Here is a 24,411-nt window from a genome sequence, read left to right on the forward strand (position 1 = left end):
TCATCCAAGAAGAAGTTTCATCAGTTTTCTTCTTCATCCAAGAAGAAACTTCATCAGTTGTCATTCTTCTTCTTCCTTCTTCCTTCTTCCTTCTTCTTTCTTTCTTTCTTTCTTTCTTTCTTTCTTTCTTTCTTTCTTTCTTTCTTCTTCTTCTTCTTCTTCTTCTTCTTCTTCTTCTTCTTCTTCTTCTTCTTCTTCTTCCTCCTCCTCCTCCTCCTCCTCCTCCTCCTCCTCCTCCTCCTCCTCAAAAAACCATTCAGCTATGGGGGTTGACACTATATGGAACTAGACTGGAGATCAGTGAAAGAATTTAAGGACATGAACTGTAAAAAGGGAAACATGAATTTGACAACACAGTTTTGTGTGAGATGTGATTAAAAAGCTCCTGACAATCATCTCAACAGAGGAACAAGAAGTGATTTTATGAAGTAGTGTCAAAGGACTGCCAATTGGTCAGTGTGTCTGTAACAGCTGTGCATTTTGACACACGAAGCCATATATTTTCCCTTCACAAATAATGCATGCGATTTCACTCTCCATTGCTCCAATATAGATGCACTAAGATAGGCTCAGAGTAGATACACCATGATTAAACATAAAATATTCATATATGGAGTGAATCAGGGTGCATTGCAACAAAAGCTAGTGTTCATAAAACTATGCATCTTATGGTTTCCTAGAAGATGGAAAGAAATATTGGTATCAATGCACATATCTTACTGGAAAGGATTTTGAAAAATGGTGAGTAGCAAATAGCTTTTGTAATATCCCTACAATATTCTCACAAAAAGAAATGTGAAGAAAAACCTTAAAACATCTGTTCTCTTCATTAGCTGCCCCCTAGTGGCTAAGCTGACAAACATCTGAATTGCTTCAATACAGTAGTGCATTCTTTGTTTTAATTTTATCATATTGTATTCAGGACAGTCCAACTAATTTCCTGAAGTTTAACTATCATGGATTATGCACTCACTCAATAGATTTTTGAAGGCTATCTGATTTCAAAAATAACTCTGGGTGTCTTACAAGATACAAAATTTAAATCTCTCTCCTTCTCCTTCAATGGGTTTTTTTCAAGGCAGAAAAGAAATGAAAAACAAAAACGAGAATGCAAGAAATGTCATGAAGAGATACAGAATTAAAATTAAAACTCCAGAAAGTGTACTAGAAAATCAAGCAATTGAAAATCAACATCTGCTCTTTTCTCATTTATATACACTAATACATATACACAAGCAATTCTGAAGACAAATATAAATATTTCTGAACTTTCTGAAAGGCCTACTTGGTGACAGTTCATCCTGGAGAATCTCTATCTAAATAGTCATTGAATGCCAAAACCAAATTGATAATAGTGGAGTGGAGTGGAATAGAGTGGAGTGGAGTGGAGAGTGGAGTGGTGCGGCGTGGCACCGCGTAGAGTAGAATAGAGTAGAGTAGAGTAGAATAGAATAGAATAGAATAGAATATTCTTTATTGGCCAAGTGTGATTGGGCATGCAAGAAATTTGTTTCTGGTGCATACACTCTCAGTGTCCATACAAGCAGCAAAGTGATAAATCATAAGATACAATAATAAACCAATCAATTATATTAATAATACATAAATCATTCAATCATTTGATTTGTTGGGTCTTATACTCTGTTCCCATTAGTAGAATTCTGTGGTTAGACAACCAATGGCATATTTCTATGGCTGGTTGGAATAAGTTTAAAAGGAATTGTGGGCCAGAGTTGAAGTGGTATTACCAAAATGACTGTATTTCTTTTATTTTAAATGATAGTTTCTTTTAAAAACAAGGCAGTTGTGAATCCTGTGTGAATTTTCTTCAGAGTAAGCCCCATGAAACTATATATATATATATATATATATATATATATATATATATATATATATATATATATATATATATATATATATATATATATATATATATATATATATATATATATATAGCCTTCTAGTGGCCAGTAGTGAATATAACCACTGTAATTCTTGAATGTTTAAGGTGGCTTATATTTTTTAGGTTCCTCATCCCAATATTATAGTTTCTAAGGATTGTGCTGTTCCATTTCATTGATATAAAATATAAAGGGAACCATTATTATTATATCTGCTAGAGCAGATATAAAATGATATCACCCAAATTTCTACTTTGAATTGGTGGCTAAATACAAACACTGCGGGCAGTGATAAGAGAAATGGGCATTGTAGTCCAAATCAGGTGGAGCAGGAATTCCTAGTTGTGTATCTCTGTTTTAGGATTGCTGTTGGATCCCTGCTCTTTTGTTTCTGTACTAATTCTACTGGGGCCAGTAGGTTTTTAATCCCCAATCCATGCGCATTCTTCATACAGTTGTCCTTTCTGACATTTCTGTTAATGGACCAGGACAAAACAAACCCAAAACACCATTAGCACTTTCAATGTGTCTTGTAGATCCATCTTCATTGATTAAATGAATAAGTTAGGATGCCAGGGCCATGTGCCACTGTTAATACTCCTTTTCCCCAGTCCACTGACTACAGTTGCTAAAAACTGAACCAAGAAAGGTTCAGTTATTTTTGAGGTGAGAAATACAGGGAAGCTGTGCCAGATGTCCGTAGAGAGAGCCTTGATAAAAAAAAAAGATTTTCTTAACAACAACTGCTAAAATATAACTCTTCTCATTGCTAGGCTTGATCTACTTTGTACCAATATTTTGGTCATTGTGTCCTCAGGGCCCTACAAATGTTAAATGTAATTGCTAAACAATCCATGTTCTTCCACCCCAAAACAGTCATTGAAATTATTTCGAGATAGAACAAATATAGAATAACAGAGTTGAAAGGGACCTTGGAGGTCTTCTAGTCCAACCCCCTGTATAGGCAGGAGACCTTATAGCATTTTAGACAACTGATTGCCCAATCTCTTCTTGAAAACTTCCAGTGTTAGAGCATCCACAACTTCTGGAGGCAAGTTGTTCCACTGATTAATTGTTCTGTCAGGAAATTTTTCCTTAGCTCTAGGTTGCTTCTCTCCTTGATTAGTTTCCACCCATTGGTTCTTGCCCTACCCTCAGGTGCTTTGTAGAATAGCTTAACTCCCTCTTCTTTGTGGCAGCCCCTGAGATTCTGAGTCCTTCTTTTCATCAAACTAGACAGGCCCAATTCCAGCAACTTTTCTTTATATAGTTTAGCTTCCAGTCCCCTAATCATCATTGTTGCTCTTCTCTGCACTCTTTCTAGAGTCTCAACATCTTTTTTACATTGTGGTGACCAAAACTGGATGCAGTAGCAATAGCTATAGCAGTTAGACTTATATACCACTTCATAGGGCTTTCAGCCCTCTCTAAGCGGTTTACAGAGTCAGCATATTGCCCCCAACAACAATCCGGGTCCTCATTTTACCCACCTCGGAAGGATGGAAGGCTGAGTCAACCCTGAGCCAGTGAGATTTGAACAGCCAAACTGCAGAACTGCAGTCAGCTGAAGTAGCCTGCAGTGCTGCATTTAACCACTGCCACCTCAGCTCGGTAGTCCAAGTGTGGCCTTACCAAGGTGTTATAAAGTGGTATTAACACTTCACGTGATCTTGATTCTATCCCTCTGTTTATGCAGCCTAGAACTGTGTTGGCTTTTTTGGCAGCTGCTGCACAGGGCTGGCTCATATTTAAATGGTTGTCCACTAGGACTCCCAAGATCCCTCTCACAGTTACTACTATTGAGCCAGGTATCCATACCTGTGCATTTTGTTTTTCTTGCTTAAATGTAGAACCTTACTTTTTTCACCATTGAATTTCATTTTGTTAGATAGATCTTATGCTTGGAAAAGGAAGACATGAAAAACAAGAATAGGTACCTCATACTCCACCGATATTAATGGTTCTCTTCCATTCCATTCTCCCGCAAAACTCTTTGAGATTTCCCCAAGAAATATCCCATCTCTCCAATCATTGCAGGGATCTTAAATTCTGCCCGGCCACACATTTCCTTTTTACTAACTAGACTTGAATGGACTTCCTTCCTTGGTGAACTACGCTGGTCTTCAAAAGATTGCAGTGAAACATGACTTTGGTTTTTTTTTCCTCTGTGAAACCCAAACCTATCCATGTTTGCTCATACAAATTCATTTCACTTCAGGTCAGTTTAATCACCAAAAAAAAAAAAAAAAAACACCATTCAGTTCAGATATAATTGTTCAGTCATTGATAATTTTGTTTAAAGTACTGAAATGCTGCCATCTCCAACTTTCAGCTTTGAATAGAGCAGTTACTGACACTTTCTCTTCTTTTGTATTGTTCTTATAATTAGGACTAAACTATTTTTTTAAAAAAAATGTGTCATTTTTTTTCTTACAATAATAGATCCACTCTTTTCAGTATATATTAAGTCAATGTTCAGACACTCATGTTTGAATAAGAGCAATTAATCACCATCTCTGCAACATTGAAGAGCATGGCTCCTTTGTAGTTTTATATTGTCATTTTATTTATTGCACTTTAGAAGTTTAGGAGGGGTGTTGTTGTTACTTGTGAAGTTGTGTCTGATCCATCGCGACCTCATGGACAACGTTCCTCCAGGCCTTCCTGTCCTCTGCCATTCTCTGGAGTCCATTTAAGCGCATGCCTACTGCTTTGGTGACTCCAGCCAGGCACCTCATTCTCTGTTGTCCCCTTCTTCTTTTGCCCTCAATCTTTCCCAGCATTAGGCTCTTCTCCAGTGAGTTCTTCCTTCTCATTAGGTGGCCAAAGTATTTGAGTTTCATCTTCAGGATCTGGTCTTTTAAAGAGCAGTCAGGGTTGATCTCCTCTAGAACTGACCGGTTTGATCGCCTTGCAGTCCAAGGGACTCGCAGGAGTCTTCTCCAGCACCATAGTTCAAAGGCCTCAATTCTTTGGCGCTCAGCCTTCCTTATGGTCTAACTTTCACAGCCATACGTTGCAACTGGGAAAACTATAGCCTTGACTATACACACTTTCGTTGGCAGAGTGATGTCTCTGCTTTTTAGTATGCTGTCCAGATTTGCCATAGCTTTCCTCCCCAGGAGCAAGCGTCTTTTCATTTCTTGACTGCACTCCCCATCTGCGGTGATCTTGGAGCCCAGGAAAACAAAATCTGTCACTACCTCAATTTCTTCCCCATCTATTTGCCAGGAATTGAGAGGACTGGATGGCGTGATCTTAGTTTTCTCAATAGAGTGGTATGCCATTAGAGTGGAGGGGTATAGTTCAGCTGAAATAGTAGATAGGTTTATGTATTTAATTAAGGCCATCCTTAACTTTTTCTCAGGAACTCAACTTTTGAGGCATATACTGTGTTATCCTCTTACACTCAGGAGCAATTCTGGCTGTAGTAAAAGGAATACAGAGTCTGCTGTCCCTAACATTGGATATCCCTGGGATTCGAACAGTAAAGCTGGCCCTAAAGCCCACCACACATTCTTCAAAGCATTTGAACCCGTTTTCCAGAAGAGAGGTGGGAGGAAAAGAATTGAGATCTGTTGTGTTGTAAATAAGTAGCAATAGCAATAGCAATTAGACTTATATACCGCTTCCTAGGGCTTTCAGCCCTCTCTAAGCGGTTTACAGAGTCAGCATATTGCCCCCAACAACAATCCGGGTCCTCATTTTACCCACCTCAGAAGGATGGAAGGCTGAGTCAACCCTGAGCCGGTGAGATTTGAACAGCCGAACTGCAGAACTGCAGTAAGCTGAAGTAGCCTGCAGTGCTGCATTTAACCACTGTGCCACCTCCTCTCAACTCTACCTTTTTCCTTAAAAGAGAGTTGTTTGCTGAAGCTCTGGGTCATTTTTATCTACCATCTGGGCTGCCTGGTTCCTGGAATGGTCTGTTGGCCATGGTGGTGGGGGGACACAATGAGTTCTTTGTGAGTTCTTTGTTGCATGCTATACCTCCACGCCTGTATTTCCTTCTCTCTCTTTCTTCCCCTTCCCCTTGTGCTGCTGTCATAGTCAGGCGTGGGACTCAGTCAGGCGTGGGACTCAGTCGGTTCATAGCAGTTTCGGGCGAACCAGTAGTTCTGTTGAGCATTTGGCCCCGCCCACACGCCCCTGCACTTTCCTGTCCTATATTTCCCTGTTTTTTTAGCTCAGCTGATTCGCGCGGCACACCAGATTGCCAAGTGCCACTGTTTTACTCTCAGGTGCTGACATAGAAGGTAAGTTTTGAAGCTTTCAAAGGTCATTTTTTTGAATGCTGCACTCGTGCACTTACCAAACCGGTCGTTAAACCGGTTGCATCCCACCACTGGTCATGGTGTATTTCATGTCCCATTGCCTCTGATTCTGTCTCCTCTCAGCCAAGAAGACATCAGCATCCACAGATGAACAGGAAAATGCCAGCCTGCCAACCTCTGAAGAGACCCCACAAGCCTTACTACTTTTGGGATCCATCGAGTCCCCCCAGAAACAGATGGAAAGGAACGCGGCCCAGGTCCCTCTCCCTCCTTCCTCACTTCCAGTTCCACCACCCAAGATTGCACCCAAAGTCTCGAAGATTGTACCAGGTGAGTCTCATGCAGCCATAGGGAGCTGACTTTTATTAGAAGGAAGACTGATCAGTCATGGAGTCATGAGGATGGGAGAAAATCTCACAGATGACGGAGGAAAGGCGTAGTCCATAGTTTAAAACAGGGTTGTCCAAACTTGGGAACTTTAAGACTTGTGGACTTCAACTCCCAGAATTCCCATCGCTGGCTGGGGAATTCTGGGAGTTGAAGTCCACAAGTCTTAAAGTTCTCAAGTTTGGACAACCCTACTTTAAAGAAACTGATAGTTTCCATGTAGTGTGTGAGGAGTACCTTATAATGAACATAGCTTACTTGCCTGTGCTGGTGATACATTTTACCATGGCAATTCTACCTTCAGTTCCATAATTTGTAGAATTAGAGAATGCTTAAGAACTGACATGTTTGAGAACTGCCATTTGGTTGATAACATACAGTGACACTTTGACAGCTGACGTCATTTTAGATGTGGTACTTCTCAAGGACCAAACAGACGAGACGCGAAGGCTCTCTTCTGACCAATCCAAATTCACTTCTAAATCCCAATTCAGATTTCATATTCAAAAATGCACAGTTCAATCAAGGCTGCAGGAGATGGAACAGCTGACATCTGAGTGTGATGCCTATCTTTGTATGGTGGTTCGGTTGAACAAAGAACTGGATCCCAGGCAGAAATCAATAGGCTGTCAAAAAAAATAAAATACTAGAGGAACATTTAGCTTGGGTTAATGTGACCTGTTCTTCTGGATGACAGAGGCTGAAAAATCCCTACAGCAACGTTCATGTAGACCAGAACCAACTTAGGTAGTCTAAGATATGTTTATATATTGTCCTGTTTCTCGGGAAAGTTGGAGGGCTTGTTTTTGATAGAGAAAGAGAAATGGATTGGGAAGTTGGAAGATCTCTGGGCAGGTTATATACCATATTTTTCAGAGTATAAAACTCACCGGAGTATAAGACGTACCAAGATTTTGAAGAGGCAAATTGAAAAAAAAAAGTTTTTTCACTCTGCATACCTGCCAAAAACAGCCCGTTTTTCATCAAAAAAAGGGCATGAAGAGCCTTTAGGAGGATTATAGTGTGCTCCTGGGGACTGGGGCCCAAAAATGAGCAAGAAATGGCTGATTTTTCGTGAAAACAGCCCAATTTTTGTCAAAAAAAGGGCATGCATAGCCTTTAGGAGGCTTATAGAGTGCTTCTGGGGGCTGGGGGGGGGGAAACGAGCAGAAAACGTCCCATTTTTTGCTCATTTTTACCCTTCCCAGCCCCCATCAGCACTCTGGAAGCCTCCTAAAGACTATGCATGGCCATTTTTTGCAAAGGGGGTGGGGTTTCGGGAGGCCAAAAATGCTGTATTCAGGGTATAGGACGCACCCAGATTTTCACTCTCTTTTTTGAGGGAAAAAGGTGCATCTTATACTCCAATACTTTCATATCAGGATGAAATCATTATAAAGTATCATTGGATTCTCTGACACTGTGATAATTCTTAGGGCGTGTATGTTCAAGGCGACTTGGGCCAATCAACCAAACTTTTCGCTGATGGAATTATTTTGTTTCTTCTCTTGAGCTTATTCTAATTCTAATCGTTGACATCCTAGCATCCAAACAAATGGAAACTTCAGGACTTCTCATTGTAGATTCACACTATGAATTTAAGTGCTGTGCCATACATGCATAGCCTTGCCAAAGAGAACGATCTCTACATGTAGATAGCTGCAGATCCAAAGCAGATGCTAAATAGAAATACAGCATTGTTCCAGTTAAAACTACAATAGAGAAGAATATGCCTAGGCAACTAGATTTACTACTTTGAAGTCTACTTTCTAAATGCTGTTCGCTTTCCCTACTTAGAGTTATCTTTAAACTAGACCCTTAGGGCATCTTCAAACACCTATTGCCACTACAACTGAGTCCATCCACCAAGCTGCTGATTGTCTTTTTCTCTTTCTTTCCAGCTTTCCCAACCTTAGAGCTTTTCTCCAGCATTAGAACCTTTTCCAAAAAGCTGGGTCTTTGCATAATGTGTCTGAAGTAGGGTAATTTGAACCTGGACATTTGTATCTCCAATGAGAATTCTGTGTTGATTTTTCTGATCATCCATTGTTATGTTTTCTTGGCCATTCATGGTGCTCTCAGAAGTCTTCTATAATACAAGTCTTCAAAGAACTCAGTACTCTTCCTATCCAGCTTTTCAAAGCCCCACTCATACATCTCAGTAAAAAGTAAGAGTTACCTGGGAAGACATCATAGTGTTGCCCTATGAAGTTCTTCTTTTAAACCTCACGTCTCACTGGTATCCAGAAGTAGGTGGCAAAAATCTACAATTTTTCATCTCCTTGCACCTCAAACAGCAGCATACTGCTTTTTCCCCCCCTTTTTCTTTCCCAAGCATGTTTTAAGGGATATTGAATTAAATATCCTGTGAAATAGACTATTTAATAAGCCCTAAGCCTGAAGCTCTGGCATACATGAAATGCTTTTCGGTTTCACTCGTATGGTAATACGCAGCCCTCTACTTTCAATCAGAATCCATATTTATGAAGACATCCATCACGGTGCATATTTTAGAAATGATATCGGGGTTATGCCAATATACCTCCAAAGTAAATTACAGCAAGAATTCACATGGTGGGGCTGCACAGATCTCTCTCGGAGATTTACTTCAATGAAGGCTTGAGCAAAGCAACCCCCTCAATTTTTTTCTTCCTGATTCAATAGAGTCCTCATTTCTAAGAGCAAATGAAGACTCTCCTTCCCATAGTGTTGCAGATGCTGGGAGAAGCACCTGCAAACTGAGAGGATGGTTTGGTTGCCTGCATTACAAAGATTTGATGAAAAGTGATTCAACTGTGGTCATTTGGTTAGCTGTAGTTTCTTGGGGACAGAAGTATCTAGAGGAGAGTTTAAAAAAATAAAAGTCAGGAAGGCAGCTGCACTCATACAACTGAAGTCTCTCCCCGCTTTTTTGCACGCATCCCAAGTGAAATGTACAAAGAAATGTATGCCCACGCCTTTGCATAATTGCTGTCAGGCCCCAAAAACCAAGAATGACACGGGGCATGACTTCTGAGTACTTCCTTTATTGTTATTCACCTACAAATAGAAATCTTGCCGGACTAAAGCAATTCTCTGCAATAGTTATAGATATACTCTGCGAATTGCTAGAGAGGTGCGGTGGCCTAGAGGTGGAGCGCTCACCTCACAATCAGGAGCCTGTGAGTTCAATCCTTGGTAGAGGCAGACATTTCTCTCTCTGGGCCCAATGAGAATATAGCTGTTGAACAAAACTCCACATTGGCGACAAGGTAGGGCATCCGGCCAGTAAACACTCTGCTATCTCCATTCAGTTGCCCAGACTCCTCCCCGCAAGGGATTGTGGGGTTGTTAAAAGGAGATGATGATACCCTGTGAATTGCTAGGGAGGGTCTGACTTTGCTTCTTCCTGCCTACCAGAGAGATTCCAAGCTCTCCTGTCTCTTTGCCTTCAGGGAAACAACCCCTCCCTCCTGCAACTCTGGACTTGCAGCCCCCCCCCCTGCCTTTTTTTTAAAGTTGCCCTCCCAATAAAGAATGAGGGCAAGAGAATTTCCAAGATTTGCCCTTTGGAAGAAGTCAGTTAAAGAGCAGTGGCACAGATGTCCTTTCCCCCCCTGTGTGGAATGAATGGAAACCTGCCGTTTGCATCCCACCACGAATGACCTTTTCTGATTTTCTTTCCAGCTGCAGGAAGTGAAGCTGATGAGACAGCCTTGAAATCTCCCCCATCCACTATCTTGAAAAATTACGTAATTGTTGGCTCCTCCCAACACTCAGGACAAGCTGTTCCCTTCCAGTCCTCAGGACCGAAAGTCTCCGATCCCCACCTCAGAGGGCAGCATACGACGCCGGCTGGATCTCCTCACCTGGCTGCTGTCCACCTACCATTACCTCCTAGTCGAGTCATCGAGGAACTTCACAGAGCCTTGGCCACGAAACATCGGCAGGATAGGTAAACACTTGCAATACTCTAGTATAGATCTATTTCTAGCTATTTAGCTCTCATCAGCTAGCCATACCCTTGCTGGGATTCGAACTTGGGCTGTTTTTACATATTAGGCAGTTATATTAACCTCTAAGCCACAAGCTTATCAGCTGAGCCAGGAGAATGATTAAGTGTCAAAGCACCTGGTATGCACATACGTGTGTGTGTGTTCCAGCATAACTCTGGAACGCCTCAAGCAATTTCAACCAAACTTGATACACAGATGGTTTACTCTCTGGAAACAAATACTGTGGGGGGCAAGACACCCCTTACACCCCTCGGGGTGTGTGTTCTGTTAAGATACAGCCTGTTCTGCCATAAAATGGCTTCTACTGTACAGGGCAGTGGAGTTGCCATGGTAACAGCTTCACAGTACTCCACAAGGGGGCTCCCTCTGGTAAGGGAGAAAACCCAACATTAAAAATTACACTTGTTCCGGACATTTCCCCCCTATAAATAAATACCGGGGCAATGCCAGGTTATCAACTACTATCTGATACAAATCTAAGAATGACATGATTCATTCTTAGAATTTCTAATCCAGGACAGAAACAACCTAGAACTAAGGAGAAATTTCCTGACAGTGGGAATAATTAATCAGTAGAACAACTTGCCTTCAGAAGCTGTGGGTGCTCCATCACTGGGGGCTTTAAAGAAGAGACTGGACAGCCATTTGTCTGGAATGGTATAGGATTTCCTGCTAGAGCAGGGAGTTTGATTAGAAGACTTCTAAGGTCCCTTCCAATTCTCTTATTCTGTTACAATAAATCCATGGAACAGTTGGCCTCCCACAATCCTGTGTTCTTCATCGCTGAAAGTTTTCAGGAAAAGATTGGACAGTCATTTGTGCAGGATGATATGGTCTCCTGCCTCCAAGGTCCCTTCCAGCCCTATGTTCTATGATTCAGATGCTTATCAAGTGGCAAGCTGATTTCTATAGTAGAAGAGTTGTCAGGCCCAAAGCCTAGAGAGGAGACAGCAAAATTCAGTTGAGTCTGAGCCTTTATTTGCTTACACCCAATGGACAGAATCTTGCCAAACTAAAGCAATTACCTTTTAACCTTCTAGACATATCCTGGGAGATTTTAGGGTGTGGCTACCCTGAACCTATGGAGGAGATTATTTATAGCTCAGGAGTGAATTGTGGGTTCCTTGGTGCTCACTAGCATTGGTTGTTTTCTTGCAGACATTTCACTGCCCAACTAGTCGGGTAATGAAATGTCTTCAAGAAAACAACCAAGCTCAGAGACCACCAAGAACGCCCACAGTACCTGAACCTCTTCCCCCCTCCCGTATCCAACTCAGGGATATATACTCTCTTCATCCAGACTCCTTCCTGGGAAAACTCTTTGTTGCCAAAACTCTCCCCCACTATTCCTCCAGGTCGGGGGTGAGATTCACAAATTTTAACAACCGGTTCTCTGCCTGGTTCCTGCATGGGTGTGGCCATGGTGGGTGTGGCCTACTCAGCCTGGTGCACCATAGCAGGGGAGGGGGGGTGTTTTCACCCTCCCAAGCCTCTGGAGGCCCTCCAGAGGCCAGAAACAGACTCATTTCCTGGACTTCCAAAACTTCCAGGAGGCCCATTTTTTGCCCTCCCAGAGCCTCCGTGTAGGCCATACACTTACTTGGCATCCAGAGTGGGCCACATGGACACTCCTGGGAGGGGAGGCATGGGTGGGGCCAGCCAGTCAGTCCTTGCAGCTACCGTTTTGGCGAACCTGATGTAAAATTAGCATCCAGTTCATCCGAACTGATCCGAAGCGGCTAAATCCCACCCCTGCTCCAGGAGCACATTCCATCACATGAATAGAGTAACCCACCTCACCATATTGTAGAGGTGGTAATACCGAAGTTTTGAAGGAGGCCTGACTAATAGAATCTTGGTGTTCTTTCTCCAATAAGGAAGCCAAGCAAACAGAGGGACTTGGGTAGAATGATGGAGGCAATACTGGATATGGTAGAGAGGTGCATCCAATTCAGATTTTTTTTTAATGCAAATGTGCTGAAGTCTTGGCTCCCGGACCAGAAGCACATTGGTGGGCCTTTACTTTGCATTTTTCAGAAACGTGTGGTGCAGTTGACAATGGAAAAGCCTGCGTGACTTTTGTAGGACAAAAGGAAAAATGTGCACAGCAGGGTGGGCATTAGAGGGAAACACGCAGGAAACTAGATTATATAAGGAAAAGAAAGTATATTAAGAAAAGTGGGTTCCTGAATGCATCTGCTAGGAGAAATGAAATGTTAAGTGAACCTCTGTGGTTGTTGAGTGGATCATGCAGGTATTAAGCAAATTTGGTTCTGTCAGAAGCCCGCTGGGAAGAAGACAAATGTATGAAAAAGTGATCAGATGTTTGTGAGGATGGTTTTGTGGCTGAAGGTACACACTGATGGGGAAACCAGGAAATACTCAGAACCTGAACAAAACCAAAATTCTGCATTAGAACCATAGAAGTACAGGTAGCCCTCGACTTACGACCACAGTGGAGCCCAAAATTTCTGTTGTTAAGTGAGACATTAGTTAAGTGAGCTTTGCCACATTTTACGACCTTTCTTATCATACTTGTTAAGTGAACCACTGCAATGGAGAAGTTAGTAACCTGGTTAAGTGAAGCTTCCCAACTGACTTTGCTTTACAGAAGGTCACAAAAGGTGATCACAAGATCTTGGGACACAGCAACGGTCATAAATATGAACCAGTTGCCAAGCATCTAAATGTTGATCCCACAATAACGAGGATGCTGCAACGGCCGTAACTGTGAAAAACGGTCATAAGTCACTTTTTTTCAGTGCCGTTGTAACTTTGAATGGTCATTAAATGAACTGTTGTAAGTTGAAGACTACCTGCTGAACTCAGAAAAAACCTCAGATGCAACCCTAGAAAATGCATAGGTGTTCTGACCGAGGTTTCCCAAGAGCATGAAGCAAACTCCTTGTCCTGACAAAAAACTCTTTTATTAATTTACTGTAAATTCTGGTCATTCACATCCAGCAAAGTCTTTCAAGGGAGGATTTACAGTCACAGACCTTATCTGGCTTGGAGAGCTGCCAGGCTGATATCTGCAAAACTTGGCAAGGAGTCTCAGAGAGTCACGAAACAATTAGGTGAACTAATTGTCTCCTGCAAACCCACTCCCCTTTCGCTCCTCTTTTATTTCCTCTGGAAAATTCATCATCCACCTGTGGCCTTACTCCCAAGTCGACTCCTGTTCTTTAGCTGATCCCTTCATCTGGCAACTCTGCGCATGCGCACACTGGGAACAGGCTCCAGCTGTTTGTCTGCCTCACTGATGCCTGACTCTGAAGGCAGCTGATAACTGGCATATGGCTCTGGCCTCCTCTCTGTCTCTGACACAGAGCCTTCATCACAGCCTTCCCCAGACTCCAGGACTGGCCCATGTTCCTCCCCAACCTCCTCACTGTCTGAATCTGCTGCCAGACCATAACATTAGGTGACTGACCCATATTTTGTGATAGCGTGCTTCCTTTGCATTTATTTTTTGGGAGGGTTATTTTCCATAAAGTGATATACGATCAGAATATGGATGTTTTGTTTTAATTAAGGTTTATATTAGAAACACACATGCTGTTCTTTGAAAAGGTCAGCCGTGCATGCCATGTTAGCATATTTCAGATTCATCACTGTCATCTTGTACCTTCATCTTGTGGTAGATATTCAGAGCTCAGCTTCCCCATCTTGAACGCTGAAATCTCCTGCCACCTACGCCACAGCTCCCTGCCTTGTGCTTGGGAGAACATGTTGCAAGCGCTGATCCCTGGTCTGAAACCCAATGCCGTTTGCGTTTTGTCTCCAGCTTTCATGGAAGAGAAAACAAAGCGTCTCCCAAAAAACGAATGGAGATCCGTTTGTCCAGAACATCCAGCACTGAACACGGCAAAGAGAAGGATGGCTCAATGAGTTACAACAGCGATCCAGAAAACAAATGGAATTTGGTGAAGGAGTCGGATGAGAACAAAGAAAACCTGATCATGGACTCTGAAATCAAGGATGATACGGTTTTCTATGAGGACGAAGAAGTTTTGAATGATTCCATAATTTCTGGTAAGAAAAACCCCTTTATGAACCTTCTACCAAGCCTTCCATCCTTCTGAGGTGGGTAAAATGAGGACCCAGATTGTTGGAGACAATATGCTGACTCTGTAAGTCGCTTAGAGAGGGCTGTAAAAGCACTATGAAGCTATATATGTCTAAGTGCTTATTCTATTCTATTCTATTCTATCCCATCCCATCCCATCCCATCCCATCCCATCCCATCCCATCCCATCCCATCCCATCCCATCCCATCCCATCCTATCCTATCCTATCCTATCCTATCCTATCCTATCCTATCCTATCTTATTCCCATAGTGGCACGGTGGTTAGAATGCAGTACTGCAGGCTAACTCAGCTCACTGCCAGCAGTTCGATCCTGACTGGCTCAAGGTTGACTCAGCTTTCCATCCTTCTGTGTTGGCAAAACGAGTACCCAGATTGTTGGGGGGCAATATGCTGACTCTGTAAACTGCTAAGAGACGACTATACAGCACTGTGAAGCGGTATATAAGTCTAAGTGCTAAGTTCCTAAATAAATAAAAACTTACCCTGAAAGATTGGTCCATGAAGATGTCTCCTGGTGATGAATTTATGGGGTTTTCTGAGCTTGGTTGTTTTCTTACAGGCATTTTGTTACTAGAAATATCAACCATGCTCCGAGAACATCAAGAGTTTGACAGTTCACCCTGAGCTACATACAGAAGGATCTGCCATCCATACATGATTCTTTATCCCTGAAGTTTGTTATCCCATGGATGCTGCTGTCCAATCCTGAATCATTGTTCTGCCTCTTTTCTTTGAAGTTTTATTTTGTTGCATTCCATTTCCTGTGCCATCTCTATTTTCTTCTCCAGTATGGCTTACCTGGCTCTTTCTCACTTTCGTTTCAGACTTTCTTCCTCCTGGACAATAGTTGCATTTTGTTCTTTGGATTATATAAAATACCACAGTGATAGTCCTTGAAGGATGAAATAGTCTCTTTCTTTTCTGCTCTGTATTAGTTCTGGGTAGGACACATCACTCTTTGTTGATTACTTACTCTGGCACTTCTGTCTTCTTATGTTTTGCTGCCCTCCCTTGGAGTCACATTTGAACTGCATCTCTGATAAGCGATTTTCAATTCACCACCTGGCCAATATTCATTCGTTCAAATACCTTTTTGTCATCTCCTTTGCAACCTTTAAATAATCCATCTAGTCATCAGAAAAGTCTCTGGAGCAATTCAAATGCTCCTACAATTACATTGAAAGCAACTACAGTTAATTTTGTCTTTTCTCTCTGGTTATTACCCAGATGATTGTCGTAGTGATATTGGTGTTGTAATGCTCATCCACCAGGAGACTTAACTTCACATTCCGAATTATCGTGAAGTTTCCTTTTTCAGAAACAAATTTAGCAATCTCGGTGGCATCTGCGGGCATCATGTTGAATGCCCTCCTTCAATGATTTATTTTAAGTTATTTTATTTATTCCCCACCTTTATTGTTTATTTCCCACCTATATTATTTTGATAAACAACGCAAGGTTATTTAATAAACTTAGTTAATACCCCCTTCCTCCTCCTCTTTTCCCCATAACAGAAACTCTGTGACATGAGTTGGGCTGTGAGAGATTGACTGGTCCAAAGTCACCAGGCTGGCTTTGTTGCCTAAGGTGGGACTATAACTCATTGACTCCTGGCGATTGGTCCAAAGTCACCCAGCTGGCAGGACTAGAAGGCAGGACTAGAGCCGAGGTGGCGCAGTGGTTAAATGCAGCACTGCAGGCTACTTCAGCTGACTGCAGTCCTGCAGTTCAGCTGTTCAAATCTCACCGGCTCAGGGTTGACTCAGCCTTCCATCCTTCCGAGGTGGTAAAATGAGGACCCAGATTGTTGGGGGCGATATGCTGACTCTGTAAACCGCTTAGAGAGAGCTGAAAGCCCTAGGAAGCGGTATATAAGTCTAACTGCTTTTGCTATTGCTATTGCTAGAACTCATAGTCTCTACCCTGGTGTCTTAACCACCACACCATATTGACGCTTGACATCTCAATGACGTCTCCTCCAACTCTGTCGCAGTCTGTCCTAATTTAGAAGTCCAGTCTTTAACAAACTTGAACAGTTTTTATTCATTGTCCTCTCTAAAGGATTCCATTCAGTCTCATCTTGTTTTACCTTTTTGTTTTGTCCGTGATGTCAGGGTTCCAAGTAATGCACCCATAGCCAACAGAACTCCGAGCCAAGAAGGTTCCTCAAAGAATAGTTTTATTGGAGATTTCATATGGGCACAGGCTGGTGAAAACCGACTCTGAATATTCCCACGGTTTTCACCAAATTTAAAGTAAAAGTTTCCCCTCTTTCCCAAACAATCAGTCACATGGTCCAGTCAGGGTCCCGTCCAGTAGCCTGGCGATATCGTTCCTTCTCTCTCCAGCCACCTGTCGGAATGTCCTTAGTTCCCAGGGGAAAGTATTTTGTTTTGGCTATTAACTCCAACTACCTCTATTCCCCCCTCCCTATTCCTCATCTCCAGTGTGGCAACACTGAAGCCTAAAAATGGCCTCAGTCAGGTCAACTTCAGAGTTGACACATGATACCTGAATTGTTGTGATTTCCATTATGCCCTAGAACTCTGATTCTTGCTTAGCCGTCTTTCGGTGTTAAATCCAATCATTTTTCTGATGCTTACATGTGAGGAAGCTCCTTTTCTCCCACTGGGATGTCTTCCACCAGGAACTATCCAAACTTATTTTCTATTTTCAGAGTAAGAGCAAGCATGGGCAATCACTTTTCTTTTTTAATTCCTTCAACCCTACAATCTCCATCTAGCCCTTTAATATTTCATACAGATGCTTCATTCAGTCTTGACAGGGCAAGGACCAAAATTTCCTTCCAAGTTCTTTTTCTCTTCTTCCATTTTTCTCACCCATTAATGTTCACTCTGTTTGGATAATTACCTACCTGCTGCTTTCTTGTTCTTTTTGCTTTCTTTTGTTTTTCCCTTCTTCATTGTTTATTTTTGCTATCCGGTTCAGTTACATTTGAAGAGAAGATCATGCAATTCACAGACATAGGAGCACGCACTCTACATGGGGCAGCTCTTGAAGAGCATTCGGAGACTTCAGCTTGTCCAGAATGCAGCCGCACGAGCGATCGTGGGTGCACCCCGGTACACCCACGTTACACCTATCCTCCACGAGCTGCACTAGCTGCCTATTGGTCTTCGGATATGCTTCAAGGTGCTAGTCGTCATTTATAAAGCCCTTCATGGTATTGGACCTGGGTACTTGAGAGACCGCCTGCTGCCAATTACCTCCAACAGACCTATTAGATCCCACAGACTAGGCCTCCTCCGAATTCCATCTACCGGCCAATGCCGATTGGCTACCACCCGGAGGAAGGCCTTCTCTGTGGCTGCTCCGGCCCTCTGGAACGAGCTCCCCATGGAGATTCGGACCCTTACCACCCTTCAGGCTTTCTGCAAAGCCCTTAAAACCTGGCTGTTCCGACAGGCCTGAGGCTGACGAGTTTCTGTCCCCGCTCGAATTGTGTGGTTGTTGATTGTTTTTAAATTGTTGTTGTTGTTTGTCTGTTGTTTTCCTCCTGTTTGTATCCCCCCCTTACTTTGGTTTGTGAGCCGCCCTGAGTCCCTCTGGGAATAGGGCAGCATAGAAATGCAATAAATCAAATCAAATCAAATCATATGCAGACTTCAGCCTAATTTCAAAAAGTGCACCCCAGTGTTGACCTCTGGAAACAGAAAACAGTTCTTGCTGCAGGAAAAGGGTAGGCAGAGCTGGAGGGTGGAGTTAAATGCATCATCAGTTTGGAGTCCTTGCAAGACAGCCAAGTCCACCCCCCTTGAATTCCGTTGATTCTTGTCTAGACGCCAATTTAATGCTGACCATTAGTTGACTAGATTATTTTATATAGACGTGAGCAATACATCTGTGCCTGAAAGTGTCAGGCACAAAGGACCATTAGTTGAGTTGTAGCTACAACTCAACCAATGGTCCTTTGTGCCTGACAGTTTCCTAGCCAAAAAATGTCTATCTGAGTAGGTAGGTAGGAAGGAAGGAAGGAAGGAAGGAAGGAAGGAAGGAAGGAGAGGTAAGAAAGTAGGAAGAACACTAAAGAAAAACACAAATGCGCTTTGGTCTTCAGTTACAACAGAAGAAGCTTCTTAAATATGTAGTGAAATGTTTCCAAAAGAAAAACCAAGAAATTCCAGTTTCCTTTTGGGAAAAAAACCTCACCTTTGGAATATACAGCAGCCCCAGCAGATAACAAGCAATCTACTTAAGACGATAAATGTAAACCTGCTGGAAAGTTATCAGGATCAGTGATTATAGGAGAGCTACACTTTTTAAACCACCCACCCGACCAAGATTTGTTTCATTGAACCCTGCAAAAATATATGAAAGTGGTCAAGGAGTCTTTTTAATTTAGTGGTAACCAGGAATAAATCTTTTTTTATTGTACATTTGGGCTTCTTGTTAATTATTTCAGCTAAGAGGCTCAGGCTTTCATTGTCAAACCACAGAGGTCACAAGGGAGATAATGATATCTCCATAATATCTTGGACTGCAGCTTCCATATTTTGTTGCAATGATATTATTGAATAGTTGCAGGAATTGGATATGGCTAGTCAGGAGTGGAATCCAGCAGGTTCTGGAGAACCTGAGTAGCGGAAAATTTGAGTAGTTCAGAGAACCGGCAAATGCCACCTTCGGCTGGCACCAGAGTGGGGTGGGAATCAGGGGTGGGTTGCAGGCAGTACCCCCAGTATGGGTGTACCGGAGCCTGCCCAGAGCACTGGATACCATTCCGGTACGGTGCTCCGGAGGGTCCACCTGCCCACCTGAGCTCCTTACCTGTCTTTTAAGGCTGCACGACACTCCGTGGAGCAGCTGGAGCATCACGGAGGCTCGTGGAGGCGCTAAGATGTCCATGTGGACGCCCCCGGGCCCGTTTCAATTATACTGGTAGGAATGAGATCCGGAACCCACCACTGGTGGGAATGGAGATTTTGCAATATCCTTCCCCTGGAGTGGGGAGGGAATGGGGATTTTACAGTATCCTTCCCCCAGCCACTCCCACCAAACCATGCCCATAGAACTGATAGTAAAAAAAAATTGAATTTCACCACTGTGTCTAGTCTAGTGAAAAGAAGGACTGGGGGTGACATGACAGCAGCATTCCAATATTTGAGGTACTGCCACAAAGAAGAGGGAATCAAGCTATTCTCCAAAGCACCCGAGGGCAGGACAAGAAGCAACGGGTGGAAACTAATCAAGGAGAGAAGCAACCTAGAACTAAGGAGAAACTTCCCGACAGTGAGGACAATTAACCAGTGGAACAACTTGCCTTCAGAAGCTTTAGGTGCTCCATCACTGGAGGCTTCTAAGAAGAGACTGGACAGCCACTTGTCTGGAATGGTATAGGGTTTCCTGCTTGAGCAGGGGGGTTGGACTAGAAGACCTCCAAAGTCCTTCCAACTCTGTTATTCTGTTAGAGGTAGTCCTAAACTTACAACAGTTCATTTAGTGACAATGGTACTGAAAAATGTGACTTATGACTATTTTTCATAATTACGATCTTTGCAGCATCCCCATAATCATGTGATCAAAATTCAGATGCTTGGGCACTGGTTTGTATTTATGACCTTTGCTGCCCCAGGGTGATATGACTAGCTTTCGTGACCTTCTGATAAGCAAAGTCAACGAGGAAGACAGGTGCACTTAAAAACCAGGTTACTAATTTATCAACGGTAGGATTAGGATTAGGATTTATTTCATTTATATGCTGCCCTTTTCCCCGAAGGGGACTCAGGGCGGCTCACACCTCAGTCAAGGGAAAAGGAGGTACAAACAGGGGATAAAAAAGACAAACAAACAATACACAATTTAAAAACACACAACAACCATACCATTCGAGAAGAGGGGGCAGAAGCTCTTTAGCCCCAGGCCTGCCGGAATAGCCAGGTTTTAAGGGCTTTGTGGAAGGCCTGGAGGGTGGTGAGGGTTCGAATCTCCACGGGGAGTTCGTTCCAGAGGGTCGGAGCAGCCACAGAGAAGGCTCTCCTCCGGGTAGTCGCCGGGTAGTGATTCACTAACTATGGCAAGAAAAGTCATTAAATGGGGCAAAACTCACTTAACAGAAATTTGGGGCTCCACTGTGGTCGTAAATCACGGGCTACCTGTCTTTTGTTATTCTGCTGTGTTTCCAGTAGGAGGGAAATTTTTCATTTTGGGCACTGGGTGGCAGTAGGTTCATTGAACAATGGACGAGAAAGCTCAATTGGCATTTTAAATGTGTGATGTAAAGATGTGGGATTCCCATGAATTCATCTACCCGCAGGAAGATTTTCTCCCGTGTATTTCTTTTTCAGTGTTTGTGTGTGTGTCCCTATATCTAAAACAGAGATTTGGCCTTCTTGTATCTACATGACTTCTTGTAGTCATGTTGATTGTGTTTAATAGTGTTTAGTAGTCATGTTGAAAGCCAACACAGTTCTAGGCTGCATAAACAGAGGGATAGACTCAAGATCACGTGAAGTGTTAATACCACTTTATAAGGCCTTGGTAAGGCCACACTTGGAATACTGCATTCAGTTTTGGTTGTCACGATGTAGAAAAGATGTTGAGACTCTAGAAAGTGTGCAGAGAAGAGCAACAAAGATGATTAAGGGACTGGAGGCTAAACATATGAAGAATGACTGCTGGAATTGGGTACGTCTAGTTTAATGAAAAGAAGGACCAGGGGTGACATGATAACAGTGTTTCAATATCTCAGGGGTTGCCACAAAGAAGAGGGAGTCAAGTTATTCTCCAAAGCACCTGAGGGTAGAACAAGAAGCAATGGGTGGAAACTAATCAAGGAGAGAAGCAACTTAAAACTGAGGAGAAATTTCCTGACAGTGAGAACAATTAATCAGTGGAACAACTTGCCTCCAGAAGTTGTTAATGCTCCAACCCTGGAAGTTTTCAAGAAAATGTAGGATAACTGTTTGTCTGAAATGGTGGGGTTTCCTGCCTAAGCAGGGGTTTGGACTAGAAGACCTCTATTCTATTCTATTCTATTCTATCCTCAGACTACTTGCATAATTGTAATTATGGGGATAGTAACTGGAACAAATACAAAATTCTTGGAGCAACTCACAAAATTTATCTTTTATCCTTGGCCCTCCCATTCCAGCTTTATTTCCAATTCCCCTTTCCCCCGAACCAATTCATCCATCCATCCTTCCACAGGTGGAAAAACTAATATGGATTGTTTTTTCTTCAAAGTTTCCCTTGAAATAAGCTCAATTCTCAATGACTTGGTAATAATGTGGAAAGGACTCTTAAGGGCCTCTGTAGTATCATGGTGAAAAAGTTGTACTTCTCTTGGGAAAATCCAAGACGGAGCCCACCTTCAACTGTGAAAATTTCCTCTGTGGCATCAAACCAGTCATTCTTTTTCGCACCCTCATACTTTTAATAACACATAATTCTGTTGTTTTTGAAATAGATGGCCTTGGCTGGGATGTATCATAAAATGATCCCATCCTTTTTAAACAACAGAAACGCGCATATCGGAATGAAGGGAAAATTAGGTGAATCATTAAATACACCACCAAAAATCACTTACTAAAATTGCTCTAAGTTCAACCCATGTTGCGAAACATTGAACTTATTTTACGATAAGATTGCATGGAATTGCTGTCAAAAAAAAAAGAGGCGCTATTAACCTGGAAACAACTCAGGAAAGTTCAGCTAAGGATTTTGAAAATATCCCCCGAGTTGAGAGTGATTCAAAGGTTTTAAAAAATGTACTTTATATTTTATATAGTGTAATCTGATTTGAAGTATAGCCAAGTACAGAAATTCTCTGAATCATTGAGGCTTCTGAACTGCATTCTGGCATTAATAGAAGTAGTCCTTGACTTAAAACCAGACGTAGCATTCAGCCAGTTCTCACAGGTTCTGGAGAACTGGTAGCAGAAATTTTGAGTAGTTTGGAGAACCGGCAAATAGGCTGGCCCCACCCTCACTGTCTCCCAGCCTCCCAGCCTCCCAGATGATCTTCTTTTGTTGCCCTGAACAGGAGAATGAAGCTGGAAAGCAGGTTAGTGGGGTGCCGACGAAATGGGGATTTTACAGTAACTTTCCCTTGCCACGCCCACAAAGCCACGCCCACAAAGCCACACCATGCCCACAAAGCCACGCCCACAGAATCAGCAGTAATTTTTTTTAATCCCACTACCGCTTACAACCATTCGTTTAAAATCATTTGAAATCACAATGGCAATGAAAAGAGAAAAAAAGACATGATCTCTTGTCATATTTGCAACTATCCCCATATTCACTTGATCAAAATTCAGGCATTTGGCAGCCAGCACATATTTACAATGGTTACAGCCATCTATGACTACCATTTGTGACCTTCCCAGTTGACTTCTGCAAATGGAATACAAAGAATGGAATAGCACTAGCACTTAGACTTATATACCGCTTTACAGTGCTTTCAGCCCTCTCTAAATGGTTTACAGAGTCAGCATAATTGCCCTCAACAATTTGGGTCCTCATTTTACCCACCTCAGAAGGATGGAAGGCTGAGTCAACCTTGAGCCTGGTGAGATTCAATCTGCTAAATTGAAGGCAGCCGGCAGGCAGCAGAAGTATCCTGCAGTACTGCACTCTAACCACTGCGCCACCGGGGCCCACTGAGGGATGCAATAGAATGATCATAGAATAGAATAATCACTATTGTCACTTTTAAACTAATTGGCATACATTAAAATGAAATTTCATTCACAGCTCTCAATTGGTCACCCTTTCCAATATACACTACATAACCATGACAGAATAAATAAATAAATAAGTAAATAAATAAATACAAAATTATTCATGTACCCCAGTGGTGGGTTCCGGATCCTGGTCCCGGGGCCTGGTGTCCACCACATGAATGCACAGAGCGCACGGGCGTACATCTACAGCATTCCCATGCGCCCTTACCTCCTGCAATGCTCGGCGATGCCTCTGCGACACTTCAGCTGCTCAGTGGAACATCGCACAGGCACCGTACACTCCGTGCGCATGCGAGGAAGCGCCGAAGAGCTCAAATACAGGTAAGGAGGGCAGGAACGGTACCCGGTGCTCCCGACAGGCTCTGCTATGCCCGTACCGGGGCGTACCGCCTGTAACCCACCACTGATATACCCACATATATTATATGACATAGAGGAACAACACAGTCTAGTTTGGATGTATACATATACATGATGAGAAAAACGAATCTTGTGAGTTTACCAGATGGATGGCATAGGGAACAAAGCTGTTACAGAATCTTGTAATCCTGCTAGAAATATTTTCAAACCTTTTCCCAGAGAGAAGCAACAGAAACAGACCATGGTGTGTGTGTGTGAGAGAGAGGGTATTTAACAATGCTTTGAGCACTAAGCACTTAGCACTTATAAGCAGTATCCTGAATAATGGGAAGAGAGCTTCCTATAATCTTCTTGACTGTCCTCACCACTCTCTGTATGGACTTTCTATCTGAGGCACTGCTACCACCCAACCAAACAGTGATGCAGTTCGTTAAAAAGTGGCCAGGACAGAAAGATGTGGACATGGATAGATGGAGGAAGCCAAATTTGTTTAATGATCACATGATTCACTTAACAATTGTAGCGACCCAGTTAACAAACCATGGCAAAAAGGTTATAAAATCAGGTGTAACTGAACATCTGCGTTGTTTAACAGTAGAATTCCTGATCCCACTTCCTAAGTCAAGGACTAACTGTAGCTCCTTTGTGATTAACCCTAGTTCTTTCTATACAGACCCATTGGCAGAAAATATTTCTG

At 42.6% G+C, this 24,411-nt stretch overlaps 1 protein-coding gene across 1 annotated transcript in view; it reads left to right on the top strand.

Annotated features, from left to right (window-relative positions):
• PHACTR3 (phosphatase and actin regulator 3) overlaps positions 1-24,411 on the top strand; it is a 296,494-nt gene that overhangs the window by 157,702 nt on the left and 114,381 nt on the right. Inside the window, exons 5-7 of the mRNA XM_032218616.1 lie at positions 6,299-6,505; positions 10,322-10,496; positions 14,345-14,592. Coding sequence (XP_032074507.1) covers positions 6,299-6,505; positions 10,322-10,496; positions 14,345-14,592 — 630 coding nt within the window. The remainder of the gene's footprint in view (positions 1-6,298; positions 6,506-10,321; positions 10,497-14,344; positions 14,593-24,411) is intronic.

The sequence above is a fragment of the Thamnophis elegans genome, chromosome 5 (assembly GCF_009769535.1).
Source record: "Thamnophis elegans isolate rThaEle1 chromosome 5, rThaEle1.pri, whole genome shotgun sequence".
Lineage (NCBI taxonomy): Eukaryota > Metazoa > Chordata > Lepidosauria > Squamata > Colubridae > Thamnophis > Thamnophis elegans.